This window comes from Vanellus vanellus (assembly GCF_965231255.1).
Source record: "Vanellus vanellus genome assembly, chromosome: 1".
Classification (NCBI taxonomy): Eukaryota; Metazoa; Chordata; class Aves; order Charadriiformes; family Charadriidae; genus Vanellus; species Vanellus vanellus.
The window spans coordinates 117,311,406-117,337,458 of NC_138905.1; the positions used below are offsets into that span (position 1 = coordinate 117,311,406).

The following is a 26,053-nucleotide window of genomic DNA, read 5'->3' on the forward strand; positions in this document are numbered from 1 at the left end:
TTCAGCTCCAGAAACTCCCGTGTGTCCCTGGTCGCTTCCCTTCTCTCAGATGCTTCCCCTCCTTCCTCCTGCTGCAGCCCTATTCTGGGTTTCACGGGTTCCCCTCCTCTGCCTGTTCCCAGTTGCGGTGTCACGTCGTCTTCTTCCTTTCTTCTATTGCTTAGTTTCTGAGATCAGGTTTTACAGTATATGCTGCATTTACAGAGGGTGGAGTTTACCAGCACAGAAGCCCTTGAGCAGACTGTGGGACGTGTGCGATAACGAAATGTAACCGGTGTACCTTGCTGCATGAGAGCTCCAACTCCAAACCAGAAACTATTTAGTAAAGTAAAATTGTTTTCCACCACATCTGAGTCTGGGTTGCACGGGTGGGGGTTATACCATTCATATGGTGTAAACCTGTGGCAGTTAACAGAAACAATCTGTAAACATCAAAGAGAGTACACACAGCGGCAGCAAACCTGCTGAACAACGCACAAAGTGAGGAGGTTAATGAAGGAAACAAGGAAAAGAAAACCTCAGCTGAAAGGCTGGCTGTCCGCGGGACGTCTCACAGCTGCCTCGTGCAAGCTGTGGAGCAGCGCTGCGATGCCGGGAGCCCTTTGCACAGTCCCGGATCTAGCACAGGGCTGGTCCCTCACTCCTGCCACGCTCGCTCGGGTTAAAGTCCCCAAGGATGAGGCTGCTGCAACGCCCCACGGCTTCCCAGCCTGCACCGTGGATGGACAGACAGACATTTGCAGGGGCAGGGGGGCAGCTGGAAGCCACGTAGCTGCTCCTTGGTGAAGCGTTTAGAAAATAATGGAGGAGTAGCAGCCCTCTAAAGGCAACCATCGTTAGCTGTCTGTAGCTGAGATACTGGATGCTAAACGTGCTCTCCCCGTGTGAGGCTGCCGCGGCAGCGGGAAAAAAAAAAAGCTGCCGATCGTTTGAAGGCGTTTGGGAGCAATTGCAGTGCCTGAAAGCCATAGGGCCACATTGTCAGCATTGCAGGGAGAGAATTAGGCAGAGGATTGCCTTTAACGGAAGAACTCTGCTCTGGTCCCCACGCACCGTCCTGCAACTGCAAACCGTGCCCCTTCTGCTCTGCGTGACACTTGGCAGAGGGACATTAAGGACCGTTTCTCCCCAAGGTACCTTGCCTGCTGTTGCTTCCCACTGCTGCGTGGCTTGCTGCACGCTTCCTCATGAAGTTTATGAATGTAGCTTTAATTGACGATGTCATGCCAATACATTTTAATTACTGTTTCAACAATATAATTAAGCATTGAATTTATGCACGGTTGCAAGCAGAGTGCCTTGCTTAGCTGAAGTAATGAGCTCTGGTAGTAATGAACCCACTAACTGAAACAGTATGTAGCTTAGGATGCCATTAGCTGCACAATATTACCATTACTAGTATGATAGTATTAAAAATTATAACAAAAGACACAGTTTTCAGATTCAAGATACGATAGTTCTGCATACACCAGTTCAAAGAAAAGCAATCATCAAGTTATATGTTTAAAATTTGTGCCAGAATAATGGAAGCAACTGTTGCGTAGTAACGAACGTGGTCTTGACTCCGTTCATGCCCATGTGGGGAAACACATCCTTAACAAGAGACCCAGAATTTGGGCCTGTAGGTTGCCTGAGCTGCCAACTGCCATAGAAGTGAAGAGATGCTGTGCTAAGCGCTCACCCACAGGGTCCTAGAGTCTTAACACGGGACAGTAAGAAGGTGTACAAATAACTCTGCCTGACCTGACCTGACTGGGAAGCCCAAGGCTGGGATCTTACATCATTTCAGACAACCACCATGTTCAGTAGGTTGGACGCAAATGTCTCCATCACCAAAAGAGCGAAATGGCAGCTGTTAGCAAGTAACAAGAAAATACTGGCAGCAAAACTCTTTCTGCCAGACTGGAAAGATTTTTATAGCTCTGGGTATATATTTTAATGTGGTACTAGGGTATATGTTTCTTTTTCACATTGAAACAAAGCTGATTTTCTTCTTGTGTTTCTATGCTGTGCTGAGCTTTAAGAAGAGGCTGGCTTACAATTCTGCTCTGTTTCACTGCTCAGGCCTTCTGTTTTCCTGGCTATTTTCCCCTTTGGACCTTCAGCAGTAGCTATGCTGAGGTTTCTGATAAAGACAAGATACTCAAGGTCACCTAAGCACCTTCTTGTATAGGCTCTGTGTGACATTATTCACCAAAGGTGGTTACCTCAGCTACCTAGCTCTACCATCAACATCAACAGCACAGCTGATATGGTATTAGCAGTAAAGGGAATTTGGGGCGGAAAACGCCTTGTTCATCCACTGCCAGTGTAGGAAAAGAGCTTCGTCAGTCTGTAACCCTTCACAGTGATAAAAACTTCAGTGTTTGAGTTTAAAAATTATTTTAACAATGACAGGGCTACATAAGGCTCAAAGACAAATGAGAAATTATTCAGCTGCCAAAAAGTCTGAAGAAATAACTGGAAGATTATCCCAGTCTATGAAAATTATTCCCAAGTATTTGTCTTCCATGAATTGATGTCAAAATACTGTTAGCCATTCAATTTACTATGGCAGTGTTAAAAAGTGGATGTTTCCTGAGGTTCTTAAAACCAATCTAACCTATATTTGCTGAAACACCTGGCAAATGTTACAGAAATCTTGACATATTTAGAGACGTGAACAGGTCTATACACAGACTGTAAGAATGGCTTAGATTTTGTAGTAAATTAAAATTTATAAAGTCTAAAGTAAATTAAGATGACATGTGAACACATTTTTGTGTACTTCAGCCTGCATAGCCACAATCTAATTAGGCACCGGTTTTAGGCATCAGTTCAAAAAAAGCATTTATGTCAGAAAAAATTCAAACATTCAGAAAATTACGTTAACTATTTCGCTGAACTAATGGGTTCTTTTCCTCCTTTCCTAAAATAGGTGGGTTATCAGAATGATATGCAAACCCGATATATTTAAGTTGTTACAAGTCGGGTTCTGTGCCGTGTATTATGAATGTGTGTGGGTCTATACCTTTAATGACGTGTAAGCCTTTTAGGTAATTTTAGCCACATTTGACAAATAGGTAGAGGCCTTAGAGGTTATTATGCTGCTACAAGTGTTGTGAAACAGTGCAGGAGTAGCCCCAGCAGGAAAGAAGCTGCAGGATGAGCTCACAACTTGTTACGTATTACTTAATCCGCATGGGAAAGATCGCCTATAAATCCTTCAGCTGCAGGGAAAGCAAACAAACAGACAAACAAACTTCAACTGGCGATCACAATCCACCATGAGACACAAATCTGTAGGGAAATCAGGCTTCATTAGTTACACTGCTCCTGGAACTACTGCTTTTTAGAAAGATTTAAGAAACAAAACATAGCACAGTTACACAGGACGAACCTATGGACTTGTCCAAAGGCTACACTGTGATTTGGAGCAATATTTAACAGCCAAGAGAGAAAACAGGTTTCACAGCTGATGATTTGTGAGCACTGTGCGTTTCCCTTTGGTTTGCTCCTGGCCACACGTCTGCATGTAGGCAGCTCTGCGAGCAGACAGAGGACCCCGATGCTTATTTATTCTTGCAAACTTGATGCTGTTATTTTAAAAAAGAAAAGTGCCGAGGGTAACTCAGGCTTTGTTTTCCCTTCTGCCTGTTCTGAGGTGGAGAGGACTGTGGGATGTTTTTAGTCTTGGCACACAACCGCAGAAAAGTCAATCTGTCACAGTCGAGCAGATTTAATATTAGTCATGAATGAGATCATGATTTGCGTACAGTAAGAGTTCTTATTTATGGTACAGTGAGCCATTGCAAGAACTTCTGGGAAGTCATGACTAATTGTATACAGACCCATAGCTGCTAGGGATGGATGAACTCTTTCTTTTACCTAAGGCCAACACTAATAAGTTAACCCATGACCTCTCCTCCTCTAATTCCCTCCTCCTTTTTCACAGTCTCAGCAATTTCAAGGAAAAAGCAAATCCCATAAACTTCTATACTTTGGTACTGGTATAGAAACATGCAAACAAGCAAAGCATTCCCATAGGTTGTCCATCTGGAACAAGGGTCGACCACAGAGAAATGTATGTTCGAGGCCAGTCCCTCTCAGCAGAACAGCTCTTGTGAATAAAGGTTTTGCAGGGCTGTGTCTTTTTATTGGAAAAAAACCAGTGAATTGGAGGAAAAGCAGCAAGGGCTTCATTCGACCTGGCTCACACAGAAGTGGAAGTCAGGCACAATGTGCTATATTATCAGAATTAACGATTCAGATTAGAATTATTTTATGACCTTTGAATGAGGTATATGTATGTATACATTGGAATATATATATTATTGCTTACTTCTTAAAGTTGAATGCCATCATCTGCAATAAAAACTGAAGCATTTTTGTTACTTTTGCTGTGATGGGAGTGTGTGGACTTCCAATGATACATCACTTCAGTTCTTATATTTCAGAATATAAATGTTTTCTCAGGCTATTTTCCATGTAATTTATTAATGTGGAATATATTGTTGATGTATATGCAATACAATAACAGAAGTGCAGAAAGGCTTGATTAGGGATCCTCGGTAAATAGAACCAAAACATGAATCTCTGTGAAGCTCTAGTAAAAATATTTAAGTTTTAAATTATGAAAAGGAAAAAATGAAGGATGGGATGAGATCAAATAAACAGAATTGGAAATGAAATTCCAAGGCCACTATCTAAAGTAAAGGACAATAACTATGCCAGTTCATAGTCCAGGTTTATTGAGGAGTATAGAAAAAAGAATGCCTCAAATGACCAATTTCATGGAATCACAGAATCACAGAGTTTTCAGAGTTGGAAGTGACCTCTACAGATCATCTAGTCCAACTTCCCTGCTAAAGCAGGAGTTTCCTCTAACAAGTTTCTAAGTTCATTTTCTTTCATGCTTGCTTTGCTCTTGTTCAAAGCCCTAGAGAAACTGGCTCCCAGACTGTGGTCCATGGTCTCTGAGGCCACAGTAAGTGGTTTGTATCCAGTTTGTGAAACCATACCAGCTGTCTAGAATTTTCAAGGTGAAGTTCAATGATATGGCTATAGAGTGTTCAGCTGCCCCTCTGGAGATGTGACTGTTCCACTGGTCCAGAAACCTTGTGGCACTCCTGCCTTTGAGAACTTTATGAGCTTTGGGTTCGTTTGGAAAAGCGGTGTGTGCTTGTTTCCTGCTGGTTTTGAAAAGGGACATCACAGGGAACCTGCCACTGACAGTCAAGGTGCGACTCAGGACAGCGTGGGGAGAGAGCCTTGGGTATACTTCACCTTGCAGATTGTCCCCTTAGGTTCCCGGTCACGTTGTCTTGTATTTTCAAGGGGAAATTAGCTGAGCTAATTAATATCTTTCAGCAAAAATATGTTCCCATCCTCTTTCTTACCTTTTAACTGTACGCACCGTTAGTGGAAAAGTGCTTACATGCAAGTAATATAAACTGCTTTTCAACATATAGTCTGCTGAGGTGTTGTGTACTGACAAAGAAAGGCTGACACATTTCATTGGATATTTCTCTCCATTCAGCCCTTAAGGAAAGTAAAATCTCATCACATTGTAATATATGAAAGTGATAGCAGTGTTGATGTGAAAATACCAAGAGACTTTCTAGAACGTTATGTTTTAGGACTGGATAAAACCCTTAGGATAGTATTATACTATATCTACTTTGCAGAGCCCACGCAACACCTATGGGAGTACAGGTAGTTGATGTGGATGCATCTAAAACTACACCTCTGACTTACCTTGCAATGACAAAGAGGACACAACTGACTCCAAGGCAGGCTAGGAGAACATACATCCAAATATCAGGAGAAAGAGGGTTTAAAAAGGAGAAAACACCAGGGTTTGTCCCATTGGGCTTCCGGTACAAGATACTGATTCCCAGCGTCATGAAGGGCTTGGAAAAATCAATTACTTTCTCTCTTACATAGGTAATAGTGAGAGGAGCAACGGCCAGATCAGCTTTCTGAAAACACAAATGAGAAAATACTCATTCTTTTTCATGTTCAGCAAAGGCACTACTATTCTTTCCAATTTTTCTCCCAAGTATTAAAAAGCTAAACCAAATTTGACCATAAATCTGAAATGTGCAACAAAATTTAACATTGCGAGGGTATTACTTGGTACATGATATTCATTTCCTCTTTTTACAGGCAGAGGGATATTAGTGACTCTCACGTGAGTAGGAGAGGTATGACCAGGGACGTGGAGCTCAGTCCTGTGCAATAGGGCAGACTGCCAGTGAGGACTGCCAGAGCCTCTGGGCAGGGACGGCATCCACAGATCAGAGGTGAGCTGGAAGCTCCGCCTTTGCCGTTGGAGTTTGCAGCCAAAGGGTGGGCAGGACCCGTGCTAGCTCAGTACCCGCTGCCCACCACAGATGGAGTTTCCCCCCAACGCACGCGAACGGTTGGTTCAGACATACTGATGTGACTCCCTACTCTGACAAGTGGCAATAAAGACAGATCAGGGGCTCTAAAAAAAGGAAAACCAACGTAAACATTTCATTTGGGCTGGCTTGATATAAAATACCACAGGCAAAAGGAGAATAAAGAGAGGATTCAATCTTACATGATCTATGAGTTCTTTGACCATCCCATTCCACTCTCCTTTGTCATTCTGGGCTCCATATTTACCATCAGAAACTAGTTTGACCTCATAGATGAAGCCTAAAATATTTGACAGCTCCTTTAGTAAGTCCAGGCAATAACCCTCGAATCTGTCATTTCCATACAAGGGCTTGTCAGACTTCTTGTACATAACATAGGGATCTTCCTATAGAAAAAGACAGTAGATATGTAGCAATAGAAATGAGTCTCATTTCAGATTCTATCAGTTTCTCTAAATTATGTGAATATTTTATAAATGGATTGCAATTAGACAGAAATCAGTAATTTACCATGTCCACTAAAAGCTGGTTTAGGTGTGTTAACAAGTTGAGTGAATCAATTAGTGATAAGCATAAGGGCCTTAATTTTCAGTGGAACAGAGCATTCAAAGCTCCCATGAGCTTTAATTAAGGTAGTGCTTAGCAGCTCCAAAATCAGATCCAAGATCTGCACTCTACATTGTCCCACCCTAAGGTACAGGAAGGGATGTTGAGGGAGAGAGAAACCTAAATAACAGAAGAAGGAGAACCTAAAACTTGATACTCTGTGAGACATAAATCTTTATTGAAAAAAATCTTCATATGAATAGAATAGCTATAAGTTGAGCAGATATTCATATGAGAGGAGCAGATATTTATATGAGAGACTGGAGAGCAGTTAGGTAGATTGCAAAGTACCATGTTGCTTTTCTTTTTAAAGGATTTTGGATAGAAGATCAGGGCAAGCGGGTTTCATCAGTTTAACGTGGCAAAAGACCTCTGGCAATAAAGAGGAGTGTAGAGGGAAACTTTGAGCTCTTTCTCTCCTGAGGAATTAGGCAGAATAATTGAAAGTGGCATTACTGGCCAGGCAGAAAGCATGAGGGCAAACAACTCGTGAATACCTAGTTGCGTATATTCCATTTATCACAGTGAGGACATACCTCAATCTGTCTATCCACTGTTTGCTACTTTCTTTCAGTCCTCCTCATCTCATTTTCAGTAAAAGGGAAGGATGTATAAGCACTGACTGCAAAGCCGAGTATTTGTGTGCGTTAATTCTTCTGGGAAAAAAAGCATGCAGGGGTCATCTCTGAAATATTGAAGTAAGCTAAACAATTTTTGAGGTGGGGGTCCCTGAGAGTCTTTCATTGACAATGAGGTATTTTTGAATCCATCTTGTGCATGGATGAATGTGTATGTTGGTTCTGAGTCTAAATCCAAAAAATTGCTTGAAAACAGGGTACTTTAACAAAACATTGTGTACCGTGGAGGAAAACAGCCCTGGAGTGCAGGGCAGAGGTGGCAAAGGCAGCTGCAGAGAGCCCTGCAACCCACCATCAGCAACACCTGCATCCCGCACCGCGGCTGGTGGTGTCACCTCTGCCCAGTGAGACTTACCAAAATGGTGGTGACGATAAGCGTCCGGTTAGCCAAGGAATCCGTGATGTTGGTCGATCGGTCCTTGTTGCTGTCCGTCATGTTAAGGCCACTGTATGAGTTCCAAACCCCAATCTGCGCAGAAGAGAGCAGGTGAACGGCTGCCCGGCAGCAGCAAGCTGAAATATTTCCCTAAATGTTCACCGCCTAGGAAGAGTGCACTGGCTCTAGCCACCACAGAAAGAGACACCAGCAGTACGAAATGCTAGAGGAGGGAGACGGCTGTAGATCTGAATAAGGCAGCAACATCAAATGGCTGATTTAGAAAACACAGGGAACACACCGCCCTTTCAAAAGCAGGTGGAAATGAGTAAGCTGTAAGAGTGTAAGGCATGTCAATACAGTGGTGTATTAGCCAATTTGCTACAGAAGTGGAACACGTTGACTTTGTGTCCTGCTAAAAAATGTCAAATGTCTATTTTTATGGTTTTTTTTTTTTACTTTTGTAAATGGTAGAGTTGAAACGTATGGCAAGACCTCTCTCTTCCAATACAACAGATTAAAAGCTTGATTAAATACGTTGAAGCAGGCTGATGGATGCACTGGCCTTTTGCTTCTACTGTGCCTTCAGCAGGTTTAGCAAAGATTATTCTGTCATTTCTTGACTACTATATATGACAGAGCTAGCAAGGTGATACCATTTCACCCACTGATGAGTATTTGCTCCTTTCTAGCTCCGGAGATAATGAAGAATTCCTGTATTTAATGCCCAAACCAAAGCCTTAAGGGAAAGATCTTCATGATTTCAGTGGATTTGAGTCTACACCTTGTGAGGGCAGAAATTGTAACCATGTTGATTTATTCAGATAAATATTTACTTAACATAAATGCAATTTGAAAGCATCTTCAGGGTTTTTTTTACCTTTGGATTTACATACACAGCTTGGCTGAGGGCTGATGTGAGAAAACCCAAGGCAAGGGGCTGGCTCAGGCAGTTTGGTTTATACTGGACATTTGTGGGGAGCACCAGACGGATGGCTTTAGGGCCTGACATCGGCCATCCACAGAGCCATTCATATTGCCGGCTGCTCTGCCTGTACGTTTCAGCTCTACCCAGGAGGGCTGTGCTTTAAGATGATCCCTGCTGGGATTGCCAGCGAAGCTGCCGAGTAAGTCTGAGACAAAACCCACTGACTTCTCCTGTGTACTCAAGGTCTCTATCTGCTCAGTCATTTCAGACCCAGGCTGGACCCTTTTCCTTTGGTTGTTAACTGAGGCAGAGATGGTGTTGCCTTTGTACCAAACCCAGCAGATTAGTTTGTGCCTGCTGAGTGTTTATTTGGGGTAATAAGTGTATAATTTCAAACAAGCTTTGGGTCTGTGTCCGTGGGTGCCATTGCTTTCACCTTTCACAAACTTTTTTTCCAAAGTATGCTTAACGGGGATAGTCATGCCATTTTTTAAAAATTGTTTTTTCAAGCCTTTTATTAGTCATTCCCTTTGTTTCCAAAACTAAACCAGGAAACTCATCTGGAAAGTACACATGAAATAAACATTGGATATTATGATAGCCTGTGCCAGATATATAGTAAATAACCGGTGTCCTTGAATTTGCACCAAGGTGGCTGAGTTAATCAGAAACCCGTTCTGCTCGTTGTCACTGACTTGATATGCTTTTATCGGCTGGCAGCAGGGAAGAGGAGAACAACCATGAAGAGCATGGAGCGACACAGTCACAGTGCATACAAAATACACCAGGGGACCACTCTACGTCTGGATAAAAGAATGACACCGCAGGTCAACCTTGATTAGAGCAATGGAGGAGGTCGGAGGGGCACTGGAAGAATGAGGCCAAGGTAGTACATCACTATGGTGAATCCAGGGGATTTATTGCAGTTTAGTGACAAGTTTGAGAGGTGTCATAAGCTCTTCTCGGTGAGCCTGTGCTCTGAACCAATTGTAATTTGGTTTAAATCAATTCAGCGTAGCACGACATGCCCAGAGTCAAAAGAGAGATTGGTTCAATAGCGTTCTGCATGTCAGGTAGGATGATCTATTCTTCAGTAATGAGGGAAATGGGGGCCTTTGTGCCTTAACCTGATTCACTGAAGATTAAAACAAGGTTATTAAATATGTGCTTTATAAGAACACGAAAAGAGTGCTATAGCTTGTTTTGCACTGGTCTACTCTGTAGCATTAAAATCCCTCCCAAAACAACACAAAACCAAAACCTTTTTTAACCGTGTATGTGGGAGGGGTAGGAAATAATAAGATTTGTGTGAAATATATATAAAATATAATTCTAAGTGTTATGAGAAATTTTTATCTTGTGACTCAAGAGAACTTTAAACAGAGTGAATGCAATTGTTATCTTCTCCTTACAGAATGGCAACCGTGGGTTGTACCTCCACTGGGGAACAGCACATGGAACTGGTCTCTGATTCCCACTTTGGTGCCTTTTCCACCAGGCAGAGGCACCTCATGTTAAAAGAGGGCTGAGATTCCTGGGGTAATTTAGATCTTTTATAAACAAGCTTAGTTCCAATTTCCATATGTTAGTGAATGACAGCACCCACTTAATCATCTACATTCTTTTCTGTAAGGAGCTAATAACACACTCATCAAAATTTTGAGTCAACAATACTCGAACTTTGCCTGCACAGTACGCATTTTGTGGGAGGCAAAAAACGCCCCCAGTCCTGCACTTTAGAGCAGTCCTTGCTGATGTTAATACACACTTGAAATGGTGTAAATTTACCACTCATGGTGAATCTTAGGTGAATCAGGATCCTTCCTGATAATAGCTGAGTAAAGGACTGCTTTTGCTCCAGCCAGGAGCCTCTACTCAGAGGGGAGAGGCACAGCTCCCAAGAAATAAAATAATAATAACTAAAAAAAAAAATTGGTGAAAAAGCTGAATGTTGCCAAGGCCTTTTTACTATTTGGAATTAACAGTGTCTCAAGTTGGGATGAAACTTATTCTACTGGAAAAATTCATACTCTCGAATAGACTGTTGTCTCTAAACTGCGATATGAGAGTCACTGTCAAAACCCAAAGGATGAGTCTGAAGACCCAGCCCAAAGGTTTTTGCATCACCTGTCTGTGTACAAACCTTCTTCCACACTTTATATAAATGATTAGAAACCTCGCCAGCAGCCTTGGTACAGAGAAAGATAAACATAGTGCTTCATTAAAAATGAAAAGAGAACCAGACTGGAAAGCTGTGCAGGAGCAATTACATTTAAAGTCTCAATTAACCCATTAGCAATTATCATTTGGAGTCAAGCCAGAGTACGCAGAGCAAGGGACAACGCTGTCTTCAGCCGACATGAGCTGATGGTATTACCTGTGTTAGGGATTTTTGGACACTGACAGCAACCACCTCCTAGGCAGCGGTGTAGGGAGCCCTGTGGTGCCTGTCGGGAGCCCATGTTTGGTGGCTGAGGGCCAGGGCCAGGCCGTCCTGTCTCCCTCCAGGGCTCCCCAAGCACCTCTTCGGTCTCCAGCACAGACCCAGGTTGGTTGCAGCGGGGATCGGATGCCAGCAGCAGCGTCGTCCAGCTAGCATGAAACATGGCCAGAAGCGTCCGTGGCTTTGGGCTCTTTCCTATGGACTCTGCAAGTCAAGGAGCGCTCCCTGCCTTACACCTCTGCATCTTCAGGAGAATTTATAAGTGGTAAAGTAAGGAAAACAAGATCCTTTGACATGGATTTTTTTTTTTCAGAGGCATACTTCCCTGAGTGTCCTGAAGGAACGTGAATTTTATTTATCTTTTGTTTGAATGCAGTACCAATTTCTGAAATTTTATCATGCAGAACTTTCTGTTTTCAAACAAAGATGCTACAATTCAGTCCCCTGTAGTGTCACCATTTCAGCACAATTTATGATAAGCAGTTAAGGATGTGAAGGAAAAAGAACCAATCTAATCTCAAAAACATGAAGAATTTTTAATATCTCAACTCTTTTTGAGGTTATTACTCAAGCACCTTCTTTCCTCTCTCCCTCATGTCACATGTACTAAAAGAAGTACATGTTAGATAAGTCTAGGTTTTATCTATATACATGAACTTAACACACTAAATTACAGTGGCATGAACTGAAGATAATGTGCACTTAAAATAATTATTTCCATTCAGATAGTTATTGCCAGTCCCAAATTCCTACCCCATACTTTGAACTGCAAGGTACACGTTGTAAAATAATAAAACAATCTTAGTAGCTCTGTTTTAACTTTGACTTAAATAATCTTGCGAATAATGGTTTTTACCCCAAGCACAGGAGATTTAAGCTGTGGAGAATGGACTTTCCTACCCCCCTGGCTTTTTGTCATCATTTTACAAATGATCTGGTTACCTTTTCTGTTCCTTCCTCCTTGAGGCTAATAATGTCCAAATCAAAATCCTTCCGTAAGCCGTCCGTTTTGTTGAAGGTTATGCGCCCTGTCAGGCCATCCCACCGTGCCTGTGTGAACACAAAAACACTCTTCCCTGTAGTGATTAGTAGGAACTACTCTGAAGCCATAACAAATACAGCATTGTAAATTAACCGTAGCATTGAATCACTTGCAAGTAGTTTTTTAAATGTATGTGGCTTTGTTACTTTGATAAAAACCACCTTCTTCAACTTTTTTGTTATCTAGTTTCTCTTCAATATTTTTTGTATTTTACAATCAGGCACAAGTTTGTGATAGTTTATCTATATTGATTTACATATGTCTACTACTGTACATAAAATGATATACTGAAGAGAGAGAATGAGAGAGTAAAATATGTATTACATGTGCTCAAAGACAAGGCAGTTTTGCATTGCATAAGAATTCACTAAGAAATTAAAAAAGTAGTCTGCTTTGTCCATCTTTGGATCTGAAACTTGGCATATGACAGTCTACATCCACCAGCCTCCCTGGAGTGATCCTCTTTACCCCAGCCCGGACCTCTTATGTTCTCCATGATGAATGGGTAACAAACAGCAATCAGTGCGGAACGGGAATCTCCAGAGGGTCTTCAATGAACAAAGGTAGCTAACCATCCCAAATCACTAAAGCTCTCTCAACATTTCAGTTGTGCATCTCCTAGTCTTGTGTGATAGACACTGCCTCTGCCACTCAGGGCCCAGAAATCCAGATTTTCCAGGAAGATATAAATGAAAGAAGGATTTTTGTCATTCTTACTTGGTTTCTTGGACAGGTTGCGGTTAAATCTCACCCACCCGCATGGGACTCCTAATGTCCTTGGACTTTGCTGCAAATCCCAGGTAAATTGTTTCACTAACCCCTACTCAGTTTGCATCACCAAGGAAGAGGACACAAGTTCCCAAGTAAGCAAATGAGGTGTATCATTCCTAATAGGAGCACTGCCACCGCCTGTGCTCACAGATGTTGATGGCACAATGATGATGGCTCTAAAAGCAGGCTTTCAGGACAAATGCACGCAGCTGCAGAGACTTTTAATAAAACTTTGTAGTGTAAGGTACACGCAAGTTGTACATGTGTGTTTGAAGTACAGCATACAAGTTGCAAATGATCGGTTTTGGTCCAGGCAGCAGTTTACTGATCTATCATAATTAGGTGAAATCACATTTTCCTTGTTTTAAACGTTACCATCAGGAATAAGTTAAAGTGATGGACTATGTACATCAGTCTGTATAGCTATGATGATTCCTTGGGCTGGGGAACGCTTCTTCAGTGAAGCAGGATCAATGTCCAGAACTAACTTGCTCTGCAATTTAAGTTTTCTGTATCTTGTAGGCTTCCCAGAAAGCTCACTTTCTTTTAAATGAGAGCTATATGTCTCTCATATAGCCCCCATTTTGTCCCCAAAGCTGAAGCTTATCTATAAAAGAAAGTATTTGATGGATTTAAAACTGCAGATGATTTTTGTAATCTATTTTGGGGAGCTCCCACATTAGATTAAATTCTTCAAAGATAAGAGAAAGGCTGATGATAAATGATGGCAGAGTTTCCTCATGTGTGTCAGCCATATAATTCTTAAATTACAAGCTCTTCTGTTGAGCATTTTTATTTGCTTCATTTAACTTGTTGTAGACGGATGACATAAGGAAAGATGCAGTAAAAATCAACAGATTTACAGGATGGTGTCTCCCCTTCCTGTTAAACCTAAATTCTAGCTCTGAATCTGCAGGATTTAATCTCAGATGCTGGGGTGTTATCACCATGTGTCTCAGACAAATCTAGTCCATCTAGAATTTTGTTAGAAGTATAGCAGGATTTCTGAGCATGCTCAAGTAATACAAGAATGGAAAAACGCAAATGCAACAAACTTTCTATGAGACTTTCCATCTTAATGACACGGGAACATACGAAAATCTCAGCTGTAAACGGTGAAAGACTTGTGGGTTTGTATGCTGATATAATTAAGATAGCAAGAGGGGACACGTATGAATGCGTTTCATTATATAATATTTCTTTTCCAGTCTGTCTTTTTATTACTCTGACATGACCCCTATCTCTTACTCATAAAGATGGAACATTTTTTAAAATATGATCTTTAGAAATCAATTTCTCCTCAGAGGGCAATTTGCTTCTGTGAAATGCTCACATTTATTGATTACATATCAGATGCTCAGCTTCTCTGCTAACGTGATATGATCTTGAATAAAGGAGCCAATATGTTATTTTTGGAAATGGTATCAGGAGCCTACATCTCCGTTCTTGTAAAAAAGATCTATATGGTGAAATGCTAGCTTGCTTTTGAAAATAATCATTGGTGCTTCTACCGCCACACTAAAAAAAAAAAAAAAGGAAGGAAAAGATGTTATAAGCTGCACAGGCTTATGCTTAAATTTCAAGGTAGCAGAGGAGTGCTTACAGCCTTTGTCTAACTTCAGCCCCACTTAGACCATCAAATAATGACCCAAATGTGACTTAAATTATAAACAGGCGTCAGGGAGTGTTTCTCAGAAAAGTTAAACTTAAATGTTGAAGGGTTTTTTGTGAGGCAGATGCTTCAAATACCATTGGAATTCTAAATTGAATTTCTGATTTTTATTTTAAATAAAAATAAAACATTGGGGTTTGAGTCCTCTGAGCATAATTTAATTTCTGACTTCAAGACAGTTGTGGCACCTGTGTGTGCAGCACATCTAGACAGACAGGTGATGATTCTTTCCTGATCAGAAGCAAAGGTTTTCCTTAAGAAACAAAGGGAGGGATGAGCTAGTAACGTACAGTCAGGCTTTCTGAAGTCTACAGTAAAACTTCCGAGCTTTTGGTGTGATTTGAGTCCTAAACCACAACTGCCTGCCACATGCAAAGGGAGCGAAATGTGCCATTGCTCCAAAATCATAGCTGTATACCACCACTTGTGGATGCCTGTCAGGTAAATCAAGGATGCGGGTGCCTATTAGGCACTGTGTTCAGGCAAACAGAATAGGCAGCAGTTGCACAGTTCTTAAATGCAATTAACAAACGGAAACGAAGCAGAACTTTCTGAATAGTCAGAAACCGCACGACTGTTTAACACAGCAATGAGATTTCATGCTTTTATACGCAAGATTTATAGCAATTTTAATGTTTCTGGTGACACTGCATGTTAAATGTTACAGGATATAATAAAAGTTGAATCGGAACCTAATCATGTAATTCATCAAAAGAAATTGCATTTTTGCACTCTGTCCTTGCTTTAATATTAGAGGAAATAAGGGCCCGATTTGAAACTCTTGCAGAGAGAATGTGTTTCCGATTTTGTTTGTAGAATTTTGAGTATAGCTTGCAGCTTAATTAAAAAATGTGATTTTCAGTGGCTTCTGTTTGTAACATCCTTTGCTTGTCTTAGATCTTATTTATGCAGGGTTGCAGGCTGCCTCTGACAAGAGAACCTTGAGGGAATGCTGTTCTTTTGGGAGTTTGGTTTGCGGCAGCAGGGCAAGTCAGTGTTCAGCTGAGGTTCAAAATAAGGTCTCACAGTCTTCAATACCGAGTTTTATCATATAATCATAATTCCTATTTCCAAGCTGTAAACCTTTGATGACTTTCTTCTGTTTATTAAACAATGTAGGGAATTAATCCAGAATCAACTGGTAGTTGAGAAGCAAACCACATAGGACCAGCGGCTATTAAGACCCTTTCTTACTAAGCATTGGAAAGGTAGTAGATATAGAACAGATTATAGATAAGTCTTCAGTCCTCTCTGATGGCTGTCAGGTACCTGATGTGGCAAAAATAGCCAAAGCAACCTAATTAAAACTGTGAAACATTCTATTTTTACTACTTTAAAAAATTAAGATTTTGGGTCAACTAGAAACTGACATCTGGGGTTAAATATTCAAATGACAGTATTGGTTTCCATATATATCTCTCAATGGAAAATTATAGCAAATGAAAAATGAAGCTGACTCAGCTTCTAAAAGCAAACACTCCAGAAGCTTGCTATCAATTCACACCACCATCATTCGCTCTTTATATCAATTTCCACTTCATCACCTTGAATCAATTCCTATAGCAGCCTTAGTTTCAGCCAAAGCCAATCAAGAGTTCAATCACAGAATCAATTAGTTCAGCTGCTACCAGACTTACCAAGGTAAAACAACAGGTACATTTCATAATCTCTTTCTTTTGCCTCTACTAGACCTCATTTATATTTCCAGGTTTGTATTAGCAAGATATAACTAGGTCAAGAAATCATAATGCACAGTTTATATAATGCATTGACTGAGTAAATATTCAGCTTTATGATACAGCCTGAATGGGATACAGACAATTTTGTAGATACTGAATTGCACTATTGTGCACAAAAGTGTCAATCTTTCTCAGACACACTGATTGCATTTTTATTATGTATTTGTTTTTTCTTACTCAATATATGTTTATCCAAATATTTTAGTTAACTCTTTATTTGACTATGGCGTATTTTCTCTTTCTGAGTCCAGTGTCACAGTGACAAATAGTGGATAGTTGTCTTTCAGATTAGAAAACTAATCTTTTCAAGGTCCTTTTTAAAGTGTTCAAAGTGCCCTGGCAATACAAACATGCAAAGGCATAATCCTATTTTAACTTCTTAAAATATTGTGTTTAATAATGTTTCATAATGTGCAGACATTTCCGCTCCTTTATTAATATTCCACTTATTCCAATAACCTGTGAAATAAAACAGTTTTCCTAAACCTCTTCCTTAGACTTCCACTTGTAATTAATCAAGCAATCTCTTTAGCAAACTCTTTAGAGTTCCAAACTCAAGTTTTAACTTTTTATTGTTCCCACTGTCCAATGAATAAGACCTCTTATTTTGAACGTAGGTCCGGAGCTAATGTTACAAGAAACATCTGAAACACAAATATGCACCCACAAATGCCAATAAACTGTGACTGCATCACTTGCAAAATATGTGTACATATTGAATCTCCTTTAAATTGTATGAGGAGAAACTGTTGTAAGTGTTAACAAATTTTTTAAATATATAGACAAAAGGCGTTGATAAAACTTCTGAGTGAAAAGCCAAGAAGAAAAGCTATTTTAGCACAATATTGTAGCAGAAACTGAACCGTTCTGTTGTTCAGCTCCAAAACCCTGCACAATACCAGGCTCAAGGCTGACTTTGTGCAAGATACTCAGACACTTTGCATCTGCCACTGAAGCCCAAATTATTGTTTCATATGAAAGTATCATAAACTGATGATAGACAATATCTTATGTAAAGACTATTCTTGAATATAAGTGTAATGCTAAATGACAGTCTTCGTTCAAAAGCCCTACAATGCATCTGGGCACACAAAAAAAAACCCTAATGCAATTGACTGGAGAAATTCCCAAAGTAGACAATGGGCCATATGAATTCAGGAAGTATTAATATTCAACTCCGCAGATTATGTTTGCTCATTTGCCATTGCACGGTGGTAGAGACATACTAACATCATAGTCTTTTTGGACCTATATATCCTTTAAAGTGAATGTATTATGTGTTTGGACTGAGATTAAGCAATTCATTCTGCTTCTGTGCTGATCTACCCAGATGAGCAACTTGAAAGGAAACCAGTCTTGTCCTGGAGAGAGACTTTACGTCGTAATTTCCTTTAGCCAAGATCTCACTAGAACATTTTACTTCAGCTAAACATTAGGAACCTAGAGTGAATGACAGCAAAGCAAACTCTGAAGTGCTAGTGTCTCTGTGCCACTTCAGGTACAGCATCCTTCAGCTTTTAAGAAAAGGTGGCAGATGAGTACATATGGGGATCTCAAACGGCATATCAGGTATACCAGAGTGACAGACCTGTTCTGTTTAGTCAGCATTACCTGCTTATAGAGAAGGTGAACATCTACTTTAGTTTTGAACAGATAATCTGAAATTTCTGATGAGGGCTGTGGTGCTAACTGACATCCAAATGCAGAGGTGGGTGATGATGTCCCCTCCATTTGGTCTTAGAGTTATTAACAGAGCAGAACTCTGATGGTTACAGGATTATTGACAGTGATTAGTGCACACATACAGACGACATCGGTTGTGTTGCTTGATGGCAAGGGACAAGACAGTGTGTGAGCTCTTTTTCTGATGGCTACTTTTCTTGACTGAAAAATGTATAAAACATAGGCATACCTAAACCTACTGTGGCCCATGCTCAGGATACCACAGAACACTTTTCTACAACAAAATCTTCCAAAACCGTAAATAACAATACCACTATATACTAACCAGAATGGTAACGACCAAGGAAAAATTTACTTTAATTTTCCTTTGGTTTTCTTTCCATTTGGGAGAGGAAGCTCCCACTTTATTAAAATTGCAGAGACAGTTGATAGATTTAAGTGCTAATGGTATTGCTTCTAGTTATAGTGGAAATCATAATGTGCTCTGAGCCACACATCAACTTATCAGCTCTTACAATTAATCCTCTTATTAGAAGAGATCCTCAAGGATTATGGAATATAGTGAGTGAGCGTATGACTTTTCCATTACCCTGGTCCAAATCTAGCATAACAGATGTAATAAAAAGAATTTCAGCATTCAGCATTACGGGGTTTTATCTACCCCACTGAAAATCATGATGCTTCATAGGCTCTTTACTCGAAAGAGGTCCAGGACTGGAACAGTCCAGGCACTGGAATGGAAAAGAGGAGGTGTGGGGGAGGCTTTTTCTTAGGAAAAGGTTTAGGCAGCTGTTATAAGACTGAGCACACCCCTGCCTTGGAACAAGAGAGAGAAACGGTGGTTAAATAGAGAAGGGGGATTTCTTAGGAAAGTCACAGGCTGTTCCATGAGCTGCACAAGAGCACACATTTCCAGAGCAGTGGATGCACTTAATGACGTTCAGAAGTAGTCATATGAAAGATTTTTGGTGTGACAAATCTGACAAATAAACCCTGAATACTTGAGGGTAAAAGCATAGGTGGATTCATTTCAGAGCATATGTTTGAAAAGCCTTTGAGTTCCTTTAAAGCTTACACCTACCAGCTTGCTTTACATCAATAACAGAGATGAGGGAGTGGGCATGAAGAATTGGAAGGCAAGGTCAAACCTTGCCAGTGATTTTTCCTAGAAAGAGCAGAGTCTGTGTTACCACGCATGAACATGACTGTCACTGAAGTGTCTGGGTGGGATTGCTGTTGACTATGAACGTGGAAAGCATAACTTTACTGTGTTAATGGGGATTGGGATCCCACTGTACCAGATACTGCTTGCATAGGCAAGACAGTTTGTAAAGAAATCCTGCTCCACACAGCTAACAGACTAAATACACTAACTAGACAAAAGCCATAATCCATCTTTTTGCAAAGGAGAATCAGCATTTCCAGCTACAGGACTCCTTCGCCTAGATTTTAGGTCCTGCTGCTTTTGTTTTAGAGTGATGTGGTAGCTACAAGCATGGATGGTGAACAGCCTGATCACGTCAGCTCACTGGAAGTGCCTACCAAGAAATGACCAGTTTTGCCTTATCAGGTAACCACGGCACAGGTTTTGGAGTGAAGTGATTTTCTTGTGGTTGCACAGATTCTGTGGCAGAGCCAGGAGCCAAAGCCAAAGCTCTGGCATTCTCACCCTTCATCTTGAGGGGGAAATGTCTTCCCCAACTGAGCTGTTGTTCTGTCTGTAATAGAATGGCATCGACCCATTTAACCACAGGGATGACAAGAAGCCCGTGGGGGCTTCACGTGGTGCAAAGCACTGTGTCATTTCCACCTGAGATAATGGGACCCAAGCGTTAGAAAATCTGTGAATGAGTAAGTACGGGGCAGCGTGGTTGAGGAACAGATTGTTTCAATGAGAATACACTGCTCCAAAACCTAAATCATTTGCATTTAACAGTTATCTCATAAGCTCTTTGAAGCAAAGACTGTGCAGTGGATGACTCGATGGTGATGTGACTAGGGTTCCTGGGAGCTTTTCCAATACAAATATCATCTAGTTTAGGCCATGCACTAACACTTAAATTGAAATATCAGTGTGGAGAAAATTATGATCACTTTTAGTAGAACAGGACATATAAAATATGTTCTGCAGAAAGGTTTTGTGTAGCAAATATCAAAATAGCTTCTATATATTCAGATGAAATAACTTTATAGTAATTCTTGCTAATTTTTCATAAACAAACCTACTTTCCAGGTAATATTTAAGAAAGCAAAAATGGAATGGAAGAAAAAAATATATAATCTTTTAGTCAGGTTTCTTGTTTTGATTTTAGATATCACATTATCAGAACCTTTCACATAATTTTTTATCAATTCAATATGTATTCTTAGTATGCAAGTTCTAGGACGACTATTTTGCAATCTGTGCATAGATTATTGCATGAATTAAGCGATTTTCCACTTGAAATTTCATTTTAGAATAGGAATCCCTATTGGCATTAACCTCAGCCATACATTATCTTCATGGAAATCTGACTTTTATTTCCTAGTAAATCATCATGGGATGCAAGTTTAGCAGTTGTTTTGTTTGCTCTTTTAATTAAGAGTTTTCAGTTCGAAGTAACAGACAGTAATAGGCTTATATCAGAAATGCATCCATTATTTCATGGACATTAAGTAAGTTTTTAAACAATAAAATAAAGAAAAATGTTTGTTTTAATGAAAGTGGATCAAATCCTAATATCAAATTATCTGGTGAGAGGAGTCCTACCAAAGTAAATGACTGTGCTTCTTTGGATTAACTAAATATTTCAGAATCAGAGCCCAGAGAATAACTGCAGCCAGTATATATAGATTCTGTAACTGGCTCAACACTAAAACACAATGCCAAAGATGTAGCAGAAGAGATGCTATTTTATGTTTTGGAGCTGAAATATTTTCTTTCCCCAGCCACGTGCATAAAGATTTTTGTGCGGCAGAAAGATTGAGCGAATAACACACAGACCTTTCCTCAGACAGTAGAGGAGATGGGGAGTTCTTGGGTCTTCTGGCATCCAGTCTCTTGTATTGCTCACTTCTTTTTTTGTTCCACCCTGTGGATTTTTAGTCCCATGAAAATACTCTTACACGTTGACTTTGGTAATAATAAAAGACCATGAAACAAAAGAAATGTTCTGTTCTCTTACAAGATGTTTTGAGCTCCATTGTTTGGTGATGCTGCCAAATATGACCAAAAAAAAAATTATTAATATCTCCCCAGATGGATTGCTTTCCCTTCTGTCTTATTTTAAATTCTTACTTTTCCTGTAATGAAAAATCTTCAGTTCTTTCTTCTTCCAATGACGTTCCATGTTTGTTTTAGCTTTAGTTAGTTATTATCAAGAATCCCCAGAAAATTACATCCTGTGATTTGGTACCAGTTAATCAAGACTTTATGCGTTCCTGCCCTTTTCTCCAAGTGTTAGCCAGCTCATCAAATTTGGACAAAATCTAACTGGACGTGGTCATGTCATCTTCAAATCCTTAGTTTTGTCTTTTGTTCCCCATGCTGCAGCTTCCCAGGAAATCTAGCAGTCCTGATGATGGTTGCTTGCTTTCTCCGCACCAAGAGAAAACCAAACTGACAGGATCTCACCTGCACTGGTGGATCAGAATGAGAGAATAGGAACTTGCCATCCATCTAATGTGCCGGGTAGACATCAAACAGTTCAGAGATTTAAAGGATATAAACTTTTAAACATGTATGTGCTGAAAAAGGCCAGGATCTGAGAGCTGCAAAACAGCATGAAAAATGTGAGAAAACAGAGAAATCTACTGCTTTCTTATTGTAGAACAACCAGGTCTAGAAGAAGTGTGTATATAGCAGATACCTCAGGACAGATGAGAGTTTCTAAATCATTTGAACACTCTCAGCACAGGTGAGGTAGTCATGCAGATGGTTTTGGAGGCAAGTATGGCAAGTGACTAATGCACTGAATCACCTTCACTCAGAAGAATTATTAGGAATAAGGTGAACCAGAGGCTTGAAAGATATGCAGTTGTGGTAGTCCCGGTATGACCAAGTCCACCTATCTTGTTGCTTTCTATCGTCATTAGTCGACATGAAGAATTGGTTCAACTTAGAGGATTCTCAACTCTTTTTTCTTGTGGTGCAGGTTTTCCCAGCTCTTTTTGTGGTGACTGGAAATTAGAATGCCCCCCTGTTTCCCAGTCTTCCCAATTATGCTGATGAAGAGGCCTCTTTCACTACAGAGTAAGGCTATAATTTGTTTAAATGCCTTGAGTTTGGAAGAAAAAATTCCAGGAGTGACACTCTGAATTATGATCACAATTACAAAAACTAGGCAAAATAACAACCTAAGATAATAAAGAAGTCCTTGTTGAATAATTTCATTTCTTGATGCTGACTCAGTTTCCGTCCTCTTGTACAGGGAAGGACCAGATATGTCTCTTCTTTTATTAATTTTACTCTTGAAGCACTCTCATCCACAGACCCGAGTCACACAATGCTTGATGCTTTAAAAACAGTAGGATGTGTTCAACATTTACAGTACTCTTCCTGTATACTAGTATACAAATATTAGTATATTAGTATATTATATTCCTGCATACTTATATACTAATAACTAAATTAAGGTCTCATTTTAAGTCTTCAGCAATGAAAAATGATGTGATAATTTAAGCAGGCTTCTTAAGGGACACAATTTTACTAATCCTTGGCTTTGTTGCAGGCTGGAGACGTTCTATGAGACATAATATTTATTACTTGTAGGAAAGAGAATCAAATAGCAATATTTATTAATATAAATAGCAATATATTTATTAATATAAATTTATTAATATAAATAGCAATATATTTATTAATATAAATTTTAATGAAAGAGTTTCTTGAGCTTGAAGGCATTTGAAGGCTGGCTTTCCAGTCTAACTGGGACACCTTTACTCAGAAGAATTATTACAAATAAGTTGAGACAGAGGCTTGAAAGTTTTACAGTTATGGTAGTGCCTGTATGACCAAGTCCACCAATCTTGCTGCTTTCTGTGGTCTTTACATTAGCCTACACAAAGAATCGGTTCAGCTCTGAGGATTCTTTAGAGCTTTTAATGTCACACCACCAAAGGAATGCTGTATTCAATTACTCAGTGCAGAATCTAGAGGGATTGTCCTCACTCCTGGTCTCTCCTAACTAGGTGTGCTTGAAATGTATCTTGTCAAAAACACAACATAAATTGAAATGTAGAAGTAAATGCTTCAGATTTCTTTTAATCTTTGAGGTTTGAGTGTGTGATTCTGTTTGAGGGGATTTAATACAGTCACTAAAGATAAAGTCTGCATCTCTGTCTTCTGCAATACTTCTCTATCCAGTAGTTCTAATTATTACTGGATTTGAGTGAGGGGAGCTCACATTGGTTTAGGTGATAATTGAGTAACAGACAATCATTATTTTGGGCTTATCTCATGCTTTAAAGGGGACGTCACCAGGGAATTTGATCATTGCATTATAAACACCTGTTTCATGTTTACACACATTTTTCTTTTAGGAAAAGTAGAATCATACTTTCTCTCTTTATTCCCTCTCTGAAGAAAGAGAATGACCTCCTTTTTCTTTCTAGGCACGGGTAAGATGTACTCCCTGCAAATGCTTCCATAAGGGCTAACAGATTAAAATATCATCTAGATATCAATGACATTAGGTCACTGAGAAAGACAAGCTGCTGACAAGGATTTACTTTTCATTAAAAAGATCTTCATGAGCTATTGTAGAAGAGTCTTGATCCCAGACAGTGTATTTTATGTAATATCCTCCTTTGGAAGAGCTAGCTGATAACCTCTCTGACCTCAAAGCCGTCCTCAGGGCTGGGGGCCTTTGATCAGGCTTGCTTTTCTCTGCAAATTTCCAAATGCTTCCTACAATTAGCATTAGCTCCTGAAATCTTTAGAGCATAGAAGATTACTCTTTTTGTTGCTGTAATTGATTATTCTGTAGCCTCAAACATTTTTGCTACTGCTTTTCTCGTATAGTTTCTCTGGTAGCACTTCAAGTCTTAGACATTAAGAAAAATAGGCAGCGGATCTACTACTGCTCTTACCTGGTACACTTATCTGAAATCCTAAAGCTAAGGAAGGAGTATTCTCACATTGAACTAGCCATCTTTTGTTTTGACATACTCTGAGAATTCAGAAACCGACTCCAATGTACGTGTATTCAGACTAGCATAAATCAAAAGGCAGTATTTTGCCCTAGGATCACCACTTTCCAGTTGCTTTCAGGAAGTTAACTTGTGTGTACCTGAGGATCAGGTAAGACCTGAACCTTGACTTCCCAAGAGGACAGTGACAGGCTGAAAGAAACTAATTTGCCATCTGCTGAGTGAAGAGACAAGCAGCCTATCAGCTGCTATACAAGTCGGAGGCTTTTCAGCTTAGCATCTGCTCATGTCCAGGCAGGTTCTGAGGTCTTTCCTATTGCTATCAGTCTGGTATTTTATAGCCTTAGCCCACAAAGCAAATGAGATGACTGCAGTTCTTATCACCACTAAAATAATATGCAAAAATCCCACCACAGAGCCATTGAAGTACTCGCTAAGCTCCAGCACCTGCAGGACTCATTGCAGTTATTTATTTAGACTACAATACAGAATATTTTTCTTTAGACCAGTCTGTAAAATGTCTTCGCAGACTGTCAGTACCATATCACAAAATAGTAAAATTAAATTTTATTTATGTGGATCCAAACGATCATTCTGCCTGCTTGACTTTTTTTCTCCATACCTATTCTCTTGATTCCTAATTTATACAGTTCATCCACCCTTGTTGAGGAAGCCAGATCCTAAAGTGAACTGAGGAATTCCAAATGTATTTGCTATTTAGTTTCTAACACCTGTTATAGCCTTTATGGAAAATGTAATACTGTCTTATTAAACCTTATCCTGTACTTTTAACAACCAGCTTTTTTGGCTAGAACAGAAACGGGAAGATAAGACTCTCAGAGTATTTAAATCAGTGTTTTACTGACCATGAAAGACACTATCTGCAAAGCAATCAGTAATTAGCTCAGATATCTCACTCCATGCAAGAGAAGCTAGCTGTACATGATAAATGTGAACTGTATAACTGCTTAAGCTTTGAATTGGATCTGTTGAGATATGTTTGGTGCTCTTGGTGAAATTACTTATGGCTTAGGTTTCAGAGCCCTTATACTATATACTTAGCACCAACCAAAATAAGTAGTCACCAGCGTAGAATTATGCAGGTCCACTCATTGTTACAAAGTCTTTCACTAACTTACAATTTCATTATAATTATTCTTAAAATGGACCAGAAATTGTATAAGTAGCAATGCTGTGCCATTTAGTTTGAGTTTGAGAAGTACAAGAGCAAAGGTTCCTGCTTAGATCAAATCAGAAGGGAGGGAGGGATAAGTTCATCTTTATTACAGACCCTTGTGGGACTATTTTCTCCTGTCTTTTACTGTTCCTGTTACAGTCTTCCCACCTCCTCCCCAACAGGGAAGCTGAATGCAGCATGGCTGATGTCAGTGTGAGAGAAATAACCTTTACTAATGCTGCTTCCCTGTCTCCTCTGGGTATTCCCAGGATTGTGCTGCAGTGAGGAAAGTATCTCAAAACTTCCTTAATTCTTAAGTCAGGTCCCTGAGTACTGGGGTAACTCTTGTCTTTTCTTTATACTTTCAAAGACAGAAGCTTACAAGGAAACCTTAAAATTCATAAAACACCCTGTGTGGAGAGTACTCTCTCAGTAACTTTCAATGCTTTCTGTGTAGGTGAATCAC

General features: G+C 39.9%; 1 protein-coding gene across 2 annotated transcripts in view; it reads right to left on the bottom strand.

The window, feature by feature from the left end:
- GRIK1 (glutamate ionotropic receptor kainate type subunit 1) overlaps positions 1-26,053 on the bottom strand; it is a gene marked incomplete at both ends in the record, with an annotated part of 174,528 nt that overhangs the window by 24,807 nt on the left and 123,668 nt on the right. Inside the window, 6 exons of one of the 2 annotated variants that reach the window (XM_082486715.1) lie at positions 281-399; positions 5,737-5,960; positions 6,566-6,769; positions 7,983-8,096; positions 11,075-11,119; positions 12,317-12,424. In XM_082486715.1, the coding sequence (XP_082342841.1) occupies positions 281-399; positions 5,737-5,960; positions 6,566-6,769; positions 7,983-8,096; positions 11,075-11,119; positions 12,317-12,424 (814 nt within the window). The remainder of the gene's footprint in view (positions 1-280; positions 400-5,736; positions 5,961-6,565; positions 6,770-7,982; positions 8,097-11,074; positions 11,120-12,316; positions 12,425-26,053) is intronic. The other variant, XM_082486716.1, reaches the window with a different exon arrangement.